Below are 12,427 nucleotides of genomic sequence, written 5' to 3'. Positions count from 1 at the left end.
TAAAAAAGTGAACTTCTTAATCTTCATCCTTTTCTCGACGATCCAACATAATTCGAGATGGAGGAAGGTTGAATAATGCTGATATTGCGTATGTTATTAAAAACAGATTATTTTGCCACCAAAACACCATCTTACAATGTTGATCATCAAGGCTGAACATTTGAGGTTATTGCAAGCTGCAACTCAATTATTGTCAGCTTCACTAAGACTCAAATATTGGATAACACGAGCTCAAAAAGTAATTAGAAGTGTTATTCATAACTGTGTAACATGTTTTCGATTTAAGGCAGCCTCGGCTAATCAATTAATGGGTCAGCTGCCCAAACACCGAGTAGAGATTAGTCGTCCTTTTCTTAACTCAGGAGTAGACTATGCAGGACCATTTCAAATCAAGTATGGGAATCTGAGAAGTAAAATAACAACCAAATGTTATGTTGCAATTTTTGTGTGTCTAGCAACTCATGCTATTCACATAGAGCTAGTCAGTAATCTTACATCACAAGCCTTCCTCGCAGCTTTAAGACGTTTCACTGCGAGAAGAGGTCACGTTGCCAACTTGTATAGTGACAACGGCACCAATTTTGTTGGAGCCAACAGCGAGTTAAATTCATTGAGGAAACTCTTTCACGACAAAGAATTTAATACAGACATTGAAAATTACGCTGCCAAGTCACAGCTCAAATGGCACTTCATACCAGCTAATTTACCTCATTTTGGGGGCCTGTGGGAAGCAGCTGTGAAGTCAATCAAATACCACCTCAAAAGAGTCATAGGTAAAACTTATCTAACTTTCAAAGAATTTTCTAGCCTTTTATCCAATATAGAAGCTATCCTCAATTCTAGACCTATTTCTACTTTAGCCGATGACCCTAGCGATCCATCTTACTTGACACCTGGACATTTTCTTATTGGTAACCCTTTAATAGCACTACCTGAACCCAATTTGTTAGATATAAAATGTAACAAGCTTTCCAGATGGCAGCAGCTTCAGAAGATATGACAGTCTTTGGTCACGATGGTCTCACGATTATCTCCATGGTTTGTAGCAGCGCAGCAAGTGGAAGTCACCCTCCAAAAATCTTCGACCAGGTCTAGTAGTACTAGTGAAAGGAGACAACGTAATTAATATTGATCAAAGATCAACGTGCGGGGAGTATGTATGGTTTAAAATCAGACACTCAGCGCTGCCTATGGGCAGCTTTAGTATTAAGAACATTCTGTATACTATTCATTCGGAGTTGGGCAGTGATAGGGGAATCATGCACGCCAGTGCGGCCTCTGCATCATAGTAATATAGTTTAATATTGTTAATCTTATAAATATAGTATATTTAGTTTTCAATCAGTGTGTAATTATTTATTCATAATACAGTCCATTATTCTGCTATTAACATACAGCCCGTTATCACTGCCTGATTCTTCATCGCTGCTTTCGAAACATATATTCACAGGTGGCTCAGAAACTGGAATAAGTTCACTGTGAGGTACAGGCCTGATTGCAGATTGCAATGAAGGATATTTTACAGTATGTTTAGATTTTTTAGAAATTTCAGACACACTTGTTAAACAAAGTAACAGTTGGTTACATATCCTTTAGTTCACGCCAAACGTTAGACAGTTTTGTTTGTGTTTTCTAACTATTTAATGGGAGTCATTCTAAGTTTTAGATAAGTTATTCGTAAGAATTTGAATTCACTAATAAATGAACAGATGATGAATAGAGGACTTATTAATGTAGAAGTTGAACTTGAATGGTTACTTTGCCCATAAATGGAATCGCATTTATCCCAGAAATAGATGTCAGAATTTGAAGTAACTTGTACATAAAATTTCAAATGGAAATATTTAGCTTTGAAGACCTTTTTCTGGTTGACTTAAGAGGAAATCATAAACATAACTCCTCAGTATCAGAGCTGTTCAGTCACCTGAAAGGAAATCTAAATCATTTCAAATCGAGAATTAATTCTCTGGTAAAGGCTTTTTCCCACTTTCAGAGAATTACTACAGTTGGAACTTCCTTACCAAAATGTGAATAAATTTGTCTCTTATGTTTTCAATGGCATTTGTACGTTCATGCACCCAGACACTAGCAACAAGTCTTTCTTCATTTGAATACTTGCTTTTTTCTGCCATTTTAATATAGCACTGCATAAAGTAAAATTCTCACTAAACATATGAAGATAACATAATTTTTGAACAGACCCGACACAGCCTGCAAAAGTATGAAACAATTACTTCAAATCACATCAATCGATGCGTAATAATTTGCAACTTTCGTTTTTTTAATAAGTTTAATTTGCATCGTTATTGTTTTTGAGAGAAACGCAGAAGTTTGTAACCCTTTGAACCCTGAACGATCATACTTCAAGGTAATACTGGTGTTAAAAATATTGTACCTGAGCTTATTTAATTTGCACTATTATTAAAATCAAGAAAAACTGAGAATTTTCTTGAAATAAGAGAAAGCCATTTTCAGATTACAAGTTGACCCCAGGTGCCCACTGTGCATTCATCAAAGAGTATTCACGGGAATGATTTTCCGATTCAAATAGTACATTTGTTTTGTTTTTATAATAATGATAAATAATTATCGCAACCAGGTATGAGTACTTTTAATTTTTCGAGTTTAATTATTTCTTTTTTAATTTTAAGAAAAATGTTGATAAATAATTTGTAGTCCTTAGAGAATTGATTTTTTGCTTATTCAAGCATTTTTTGCTATCCTGTTCATCTTAAAAAAATTGGACGTTTGTTATTTTAATTTCCACTGTTGTTAGAAACAAGAAAAATTTTGTGAATTTTTTGATACAAGAAAAATATATTAGACTCAGTTATGCACTGTGCGTAAGAGAATCTGTGGAACTACTTTACAATTCAAATTGTATACTTAGTTTTTAAGTAATAAATTGTATTTATTAAATGCATTTAATGCCTTTTGCACAAATAACGGTGGTACAAACAGATGAGTTCGGTCCAATTTTTTAAGTAATATCTCTAAATTTGTCCAAATAAGCAAGAAATTATGGTTCAAAGGGTTACAGATTTCTTCTCCGATTCCTCAAAAACAACAAAGGGTGCAAATTAAATTATTAAAAAAATGAAAGGTGTAAACTACGACAAATCAATTGGTGTCTTTTAAAGTTTTTTCATACTTTTCCTTGCTGGGACGAATGGTATACCTGGCATTTTGTGAAGTAAATGAAAGTAGTTAATTAATTCTTTCAATTACCTACCGACATACAGTGTTTTTAATTCATATGTTATATCATGGAGAAGGACTCTGTGGTCACTTTGTACTTTTCAAAGCCCATAACATTTTTCATTAACTTAATGTAAGATGACACCAGAATGGTACTGGTCTAGTGGTCACTGGGTTGGTCTAGTGGTGAACACATCTTCCCAAATCAGCTGATTTGGAAGTGGAGAGTTCCAGCGTTCATGTCCTAGTAAAGTCAGTTATTTTTACACGGATTTGAATACTAGATCGTGGATGCCGGTGTTCTTTGGTGGTTGGGTTTCAATTAACCACACATCTCAGGAGTTGTCGAACTGAGACTGTACAAGACTACACTTCATTTACACTCATACATATCATCCTCATTTGTCCTCTTTAGTATTATCTGAACGGTAATTACCAGAGGCTAAACAGGAAAAGAAAGAAAAAGACATTAGAATGGTAAATGGTGGTACCAGTCAGAAGAGCTTGAGGTTAAGCCTCAAAAGAGCTTGAAATCGTTATAATAATTTTTTAAATTTATATCAGTGTGTATTAAATTTTGGTATGGTTTCCTTTTAGCATTAAAAATTAATCTTTAACATAATTTTCACCGCCAACCGTCATACAAAAATATCGCATATTCATAGAATCGATTACTGAATATATTCTTAAACTAAATCGATAGTTCAGTAGGTATCAACATCGACAAACATTACACTAAAAATTAATACTGATGAGTTACGTAATTTGTTGTGGTTATTTCCCATTTTCAACGTTTATAGATTTACAATCTTCGTTTTTCTTTAAAGTGGTCTGTTTTTGTTCTTTGTAAAATGGATGCGACCGATGAACGTACCAAATTATACGACTCTGGAGCCCAATGTTTTGATCTAATAATACAAAGAATATACGAAAACTTTACCGGTGAGTAATAAGTATAGATTTCTGTACTTTCTACATCAGTCTTCAGTTTGTAAAGAACCAAATTAATGACTGTTGAATTATATTAAGTTGAATGTATTGTCTAAGGCAGGTATGATATTTTTTTTCAGGATATGTACTTGTTTCTTATTTTGTTGCACGACTACCCAAAACGGAGTGTAATGTATTTAAGAGTGTTTGTATGTATGTTTGTTCCACGGTAGCAACTCAACGGCTGAACTGATTTGGATGTATGACCCCGTGCTGGAATTCGTACATTACCGAAAGTATCATAGGCTATATAAATATGTACATTAGTTAATTTGAAAAACAGTTATACAAATCTGTTGTCACTTGCACATTCTTTGTTTTAGTTAAGATATCTAGTGAAAAATCACATGCAAGTGATAATTTACCAAGTATATATAGCACCTAGTGCAGGTGTAGGTAAGGTTAAAGATTTGATTAAACAGAGTAATTTTAGACGATAGCCTAGACCATTTATTAAAATTGCTATTGCTTTAGATATCACGTGACTGCTTGCTACTCAGCATTTGTTTGGTTAACTAGAAAATATATGTGATTGAATGGTAAATATTTAGAAATATACAAAAAAAAATTGCTACTGTACCTTAATTTTTAAATTAGACGAGTTTAGCGAGTGTTTCTGATATCATACAAGGTTTCGTTTAATTTCATTTTTTTATTATTTAAATTGTTTCATTACAATATATCAGTAACTGAAATTGCCATAAATTTAATTGAAATTAGCATATAAAAAAATTTATAGTTAATTACGTAGTTGGGTTACTTAACTAACATTTCATTGTACTGATACAATATCAATCAGTGAAGTGAATAAACTATACTTTTTACTTTAAAGTAAATACTGGTCAAGTAAAGTAAACCCTTGAGACTAAGTGAATAACCTTTTACTAATACTTACAAATAAACACTTGTAACATTTGTAGTTGTCCAAGTATTTGCGAGTAGTTTTCCCATTTTGCTTTTACTTATCCAGTATTCTCTTTACTTATCAAGTAAACACTTATATGGTTCATATCCTGTACATCATCATGTTCAGACACGTTTGTCAATGCATCAAACATTTCTCTTGTTTTAATCAATCCAGCACCATTTGCATGCTAGTCTTTTAGCAAACATCATCGTGTCTAGTGAAGAGACTAATTTCGAAGTACAAGAACCAGTAGAGCCATCTGCGTCAGAAAGTAGCAGATGGCTATTTGGTAAATATTCTTAAAGACACCACCGTTGTTTTAGATCGGTCTATGAGTTCTAAAAGAATTGCTGCCAAAGAAAAAGCATGGAACACTATTCAGAAGGAATATCAGAAAAATGCGGGGAAGTCAATTACAGTAGAAAAACTAAAAAAAATTTAAATAACATGAAAGCAGACCTTAAAAAGAAAACTGACAAAAATAAAAGTGGGAATAGAGCAGTGAAATTACTAAAATGGGAATCAAACCTCTTTGAGTTACTTGAAATTCATGAAAATCCTGTATTGCATCAGATACCGGGAGCAACCAATGTAGAAATTGAAAATAGGATTCAAGAAGATACCCCAATTCAGCCTACTAACAAAATCGCTAACAAGTCATCAGACGAAAATCATTCAAAATCAAAACAGCCTAAAAAGCGTAAAAAAGAGACAACATTGGGACACTGATGAAACAGCCACTCTATCAACCACTGATCTTCATCTTGCAGATGAAGAGAGAGGAAATAAAAATTAAGACAGAGGAGACAAAACTGGAACAAGAGAAAATTAAATTACGTCAGCTGCAGTCATCTTCAACAGAACTGTGTGAAGTTAATGAAGAGAACAGAGATTTTGATCTCAGCCAATACGTATTGTTGAAGTAATCCTTATTTTGTATTTCTGTAAAAAAAAAAAGTATGTATTTAATTTTGTATTTGTAAGCCTTAATAAAATAAAATAAAAACCTATCACTTTGAGAAAAAAAAATTAAAAATCCATTTATACTTGCAGGGGCCGCATGGGTGTGTGCTAACACATGCTCATTCATTTGTGTGCACACATGCACGCACATACACACACACCAGTATAAAATAGAAATATCCAGTATAAATGATTTTGTTTTTTCTCTAATACTGAATTTTCTCTTTATTTATTTTTCAACTGTTATTTATACTTATATTTTTTTATGTACAAAATGAGGTAAGGAAAAAGGTAACAAATTTATAATAATAATAAATTTAATTAAAGTTTTATAATAAATGATAAATGGTAAAATGATAAGGAATTTATTCCAAATCAATTTTCCAACAACAAAGCCATGATTTCATTTCTTCTTGCTTGCCCTCTGAGACAAATTCCATCCTCTTCAAGTTCTTCTGGTTCTTCATTTTCATCCTCTTTCCTTTCATAATTGATATTTTCTTCAAACTCACAATATTCGTCATTTAAATGTTTCTCTACATTGTGTAAAACAAAACAACCCCAAATACTTTCGGAATTTTTCCCAATTTTACATGAACAAGATTCGCCAATATTGGGAACCGTTTCTTAAGTTGACCAAAAATGCGTTCAATAACAACTCTTTCTTTAGAATGTTGTTTATTGAACACTTCTTCCTGCCTGTTTCCTGCTGGTTTAAAAGGTGTTATTAACCATGGGGCAATTCTGTACCCACTGTCTCACAAAAGGCATACCGTACCATTAAATTTAACCATGATTTGGTAAACACTATTCCGTCTCCAAATACAACTGTCATGGGTGCTACCTGGCCAAGAAGCATCAACGCTAGTGATTTTTTCAGTGGTATCATGTTACCTGAACGTTGATGCTGGGATACTTCTTACGGTTTATGTAACAGTCTCCGTAGCGTGCTAGTTTATTTATTTCTAAGTGCAATCCACAGCACCTATTACGCTCAGCATTTTAAAGCGAGAACTCCATTTTCTCTTGGCTTCATTTAACTCATGAACTTTCTGTGGAAAGTGAATCCACTCAGATGCCTTTTCATTTATTTTGTTCAGAACGTAATCGAAAGTTTTGCATACTGTAGAACGGTAAATCCCGAAGTCTTCACTTACACCGTTTTGAAATCCAGGGTCTGATAAGTGCCGCAAAAATACTTCCATCTTCTGTTGCGATGACAGAGCACCTACTCGCTTTTCATTACTTTCTTCCAAAAAAGCGTTCGTCAAAAATTCAACTGATTCTTTTGTAAAACGAATTAGTTCTTCATATCTTCTGGGACTCAATGCTCGCCTTTCTTTGTAAGTTTCTTTGTAAAGGCAGCCATACCAAGTATAAAAAATTAAATGAAAGTTTGATAAGGTTACTAAACAGCTACTTTGAAATTCTACCAGTAAATACTTGAATACTCTTCCGAACTCAGGATTTTATTCATTCGTTTTAAGTAGAGTCTTACCGGAATCAGTAATTGCATGTAGTTACAAGTAAATGCTTGATAAGTAAAGGTTATTCACTTCCCTGTTTTACAAGTAAAGAGAATACTTGTCAAGTATTTGGTTTACCGTTGTTTGTTCACAGAACTGCAAGTAAACACTTGTATAATTGCAAGTAAAAGTAAATACTGGTTTGTATTCACTTCACTAAATGTAACCTACCTGCTTCTCTCACTAATATCATCTAATTTATTTAACCTCATTAAATACTAAATTGACTGATTTAAAGTGTAAACACAAGAGAATATTGAAACTTTTGATAGAAATTCAGACATTATCCGGCCAATAGGGGATATGTAATTTTTAATAAGTATTTTAAAATCTTTATGTCAAAAGCTACAATAATGTGACACTTATTATATATTTACAATCAGCATACATGCCAAGATTATTGACTCCAGAGTGCATGTCTTCTTTCTAAATAATTGTCCAGTTTTGCATTCACTTGTATGTTGAAAAATTAATACCAGGAAATACCACTTCTGTATTATTATTAGACATATTCAATAGACTTACTTAGTTTTTTAATAAAAACTGATGTATTAATCTTAAATATGTAGTTAACAGTTACTGGGCATGAAACTTGATGGTTATGATTTATTTCAGTATCCATTCAAATGAGTACAAACTATGTTTAACTCTGAATAAAAAATGTAAATGTAATAATATGTTAGTACTTAAGACATAGAGGCCATGTCATCTGGCTGTGCTTTTTAGGCCTGAACTCATCAGCTTTCACTATATATACATACATATGGGTTGTCTGAAAAGTTTTGAGCCTAACATAGAAATACATATTTTTCTGTCAAATATAGTTTTATTTTTTAACGAAGTCTCCTTTCAAGTCAATACATCTTTTCCAGCAATGCCTCTTTAACCCTTCCAAATAGTAGCTTGCGTCCTTTCTCTACAAAACAGGCGCTTATGTATGCAATAACCTCCTTGTCCAACGAAAATCTCTTACCTCTAAGCAAAACGTTAAGGTTGGGTCAGATCTGGTGAATTCGGTGAGTGGTCAACCAATTCAAAGTGCAATTCGTGAATTTTAGCTGTGGGACCATCGAAGTGTGAGTAGGCGCATTGTCCTGATGGAGAAGAACTTTCTTCTTCTTCAAATGTGGTCGTTTTTTTTTGCAAGTTTTGCCCTCAACTTGTCAGATAATGATGTGTAATACTGTCTCGTTATTGTTTTACCTTTTTGTTCATAATTGATAAACAAAATTTAGTTACTATCCCAAAAACAGTCGCCATCACCTTTCCATTCACCATTCCATCACCTTCCCAGCCGATGGAATTATTTTCTCCTTTTTCGAAGCAAGTTCACCCTTTGCAGTCCACTGTTTTGACTGTTGTTTCGTCTCAGGCGTGTAGTGTTGGGCACTTTACTGTTTACCTGGGGCGCTTCCTGCATAGGAAGGCTGAAATTCTCCTCTGTTGAAGTCCAGACTGAAGATTTTTTCTCGAGACCTTGACGGCCTGCCAGTAAATGTCCTGGCAGAAAGTTTTCTTCTGCGGTGGTGGCAGCGGCTGAAGATGCCATTCCTAGAGGCACTGGCCGGGAACGTATATATGATTGGTGGTCTCGGAATCTGACAGCAATGAAGCTGTCTGTGAACCGACTCAGACAGAAATCCAATTTCTTTAAACCTATACAAATTGAGCCCTTTCACGGTGATGTGAAGGCTTGGCATAAATTCTTTGATCTTTTAATAGTTTAGTTCATAACTGAGAAGAATTTTGTAATGTTGAAAAATGTTATTACCTTACAAATTTCTTAAGAGGCAATGCTCTTGTTGTAATAAAAAATTACAGTAATGTCTGAAAATTATGAAATTGCAATAGAACTACTTAAGGCGCGTTATGATAACAAAAGGCTAATAGCAGCTAAACATGCTTTAGAAATTATTAGAAAGGAAAATTTATCTAAGGTTATTGACCAAGTTAATTCAAATATTAATGAATTGAAGAATCTAAATATTGGCTATTTAGAATTTATTATAATACAGTTAATTACTCAAAACTTAAATTTAAATACTTAAAGAGACTGGGAAAAAAATTGGAAAATAATGAATTTGCAAAGTTAGAACAACTCATTTCTTTCTTAGACTGTAAGCGTAAACTACTTGAATCCACAGACACGATTCAAAGTAATCAAAAACCACAGCTGCCTAATGTAGGATTTAGCAGTAAAAATATGATTATTCAAAACCTAGTTCTAGTAAAAATGTATTTCATGTAGATAATTCTAATAATTTTATGTGTACATTATGTAAAACTAGCAACCATCCATTTATCGATGTGATAAGTTTTTAAGTTTTAATGTTTAATGAAAGGAAAAATTTTGTATTTCAGGAAAAATTATGTCTTAATTGTTTAAGTAAATAGCATATTGTGAAAAGGTATCAAAGCAATCGTAAATATAAAAAATCCTCAAGAAAGCATCATACGCTAATTCATTTAGATAAAAGCGCTGCAAGAGCCAGCAATTAAATCTTCTAAGCCGAATCAAGCTCCTTCAGCTAATAGTTCATATTGTACTTTAAAATCAGAACCTAACAATTCTGTTTTACTTGCAACAGCTGTAGTTAATGTAAAAGATAAAAAAAAGTAATTTCATCCAAGCCAGGGTTTTACTTGATTCCACTTTGATAATTTCATTTTGTACTGAAAGGTTTGCTGCCAAACTTGGGCTTCAAACCAAACCTGTTCTCATGCCGATCACAGATATTAGTAATGTTGTTACTAAATCTAAGCTAAGTGTTGATTTAAATATTAATTCTAGGTATGAAAACTTTAATGTTAATTTGAAATGTCATGCACTGCCATCTATTACAGGTCTTTTACCTAATGATTTTGTAAACATAACTGACTGGAAAATTCCTTCTCAACTTTTCCTTGCCGATCCTCATTTTAATATTCCTGGGCAAGTCGACATTCTCCTAGGCACTCAATATTATCTTCTCTACTTAAGCCTGTTCAATTAACTCATTATTCTAATCATACGATACTTCAAGAAACTCATCTTGGTTTCATAGTTGCTGGTCAAATCCCTATTAAATCTAGTAAGCGGAAAAACAATTCAAATTCAACATCATATCATTTTTTGTCAGCAATGAACAGCATTCCTCTCAATTAGAATCATTTTGGAGATTCGAAGAAATAAAAGATCGTTTACTGACCAAGGAGGAATCTTTCTGCGAAAAACATTTTGTTGGAAATACCTTTTGTGATGTCAAAGGCAGATTTGTTGTATCTCCCTTGTAAGGAAAATTGAACTTTAGGAGATTCGTTTGCAAAATGCCAAACATCGTTTAAATTTATTACAGCGTAGATTTAAGAAAAATCCTAAACTCAAGGAAGACTACTTCCATTTCATGAAAGAATATCAAGAATTAGATCATATGCAATGTGTAGATTCATCTCAGTCCAAGGTTTCATTTGAAACCTTTTATTTGCCTCATCATGCAGTTTTTAGTGAATCTTCCATCACTACCAAAACTAGAGTAGTATTTGATGGTAGTGCAAAAACTTCAAATGGCCAATCATTAAATTCTTGCTACAGGTCCAGTAGTACAACAAGATTTATTTTCAATTATAATTCGTTTTAGAACTCACAGCTACGTGCTATCAGGAGAAATTCCTAAAATGTACAGACAAATTCGCATTAACCCTCAAGATTTTTCATTATATTTAAAAGAATTATCTGGTATGATGATGCCAACTCATCAATCATTTCATATAAGTTAGACAGTTACTTATGGTTTAGCACCTTCAAGTTTTCTAGCCACAAGATGTTTGATTGAAATTTCCAATCAAAACGAAGCCCCTTAAGCTTACCAAGTAATTAAGCGAGATTTTTATGTCAATGATCTGCTCACTGGTTGTGACAACATCGATCAGTTGAAACAATTATGTAATGATATTTTGTTGTTCCTTAACAAATACGGACTTTCGTTGCATAAATGTCATTCAAATGTGCCTGGATTCTGAATCATTCATCAAATTAGACAAAGATGAAAATTTCAAAACACTTAGATTAGATTGTCTTGGGATCCTCAAGGTGATGAATGAAGACAACACCGTGTTGCTTGTTGAATAATGGTTTAATGAATTGTTGTCTTGACAGTTAATGAAATGAATTGTAATATAATGTATAACTTTACATATAAAAATAAAAAATATAAAATTAAATACAACATTAAAGCTAACGTTCATCCGAACAAAGAATGGAGTCCGTCCAGACAAAGAGTATGATGTGACCACCTTGGATCAGATTCAAGTGCCAAATACTAGTAACTATGAGTAACACTGATTGTCCATCTGGACAAAATGAAAAATGCACCACACTGCGCGGGATTCTAATATAGAATGCTAGTATGAGCTTAACTTTCCGGTGAGCACTAGCAGCCACTAGATCGCAGAACCAGACAGCTCAATGTGGAACGGAACAAAGATCAATCGGTGCAAATAAACAATTCTGGAAGTAGTAAAACATAACAAATGCAACATAACTTAGTCTTTTAAAAAATTACTACAAAATGCATGAATATAGCATGGAGAAAAATTGACGGGAATCCTTCACCATTAGGCAAGAAATCAGAATCAGTTGCTCAGAACATTGCTGTGCCAGTAAAATGAGACTGGAAAGTATTAAGAATTTTTACTGAAAAAAGAATTAACAATTGAATTAATTATTATCTAGATTATGGATATATTTATTAACACTATCCCACTTACCATAGAGTTCTAAAATAATATATGAAGATATAGTAATTGTTCATGTAGAAAGAAAACAGAAAAAACAGACCATTTTAAGATATTTTATTTTTAAGAA

General features: G+C 33.0%; 1 protein-coding gene across 1 annotated transcript in view; it reads left to right on the top strand.

The window, feature by feature from the left end:
- Positions 1-3,916: 3,916 nt before the first annotated feature.
- LOC142319643 (uncharacterized) overlaps positions 3,917-12,427 on the top strand; it is a 47,605-nt gene continuing 39,094 nt past the window's right edge. Inside the window, exon 1 of the mRNA XM_075357164.1 lies at positions 3,917-4,140. Within this exon, the coding sequence (XP_075213279.1) occupies positions 4,050-4,140 (91 nt within the window). The 5' untranslated portion in view covers positions 3,917-4,049. The remainder of the gene's footprint in view (positions 4,141-12,427) is intronic.

Source organism: Lycorma delicatula, chromosome 1, assembly GCF_047948215.1.
Source record: "Lycorma delicatula isolate Av1 chromosome 1, ASM4794821v1, whole genome shotgun sequence".
NCBI lineage: Eukaryota > Metazoa > Arthropoda > Insecta > Hemiptera > Fulgoridae > Lycorma > Lycorma delicatula.
The sequence above is the reverse complement of the archived record's forward strand: the minus strand, read 5'-3'. Positions and strand labels throughout refer to the sequence as shown.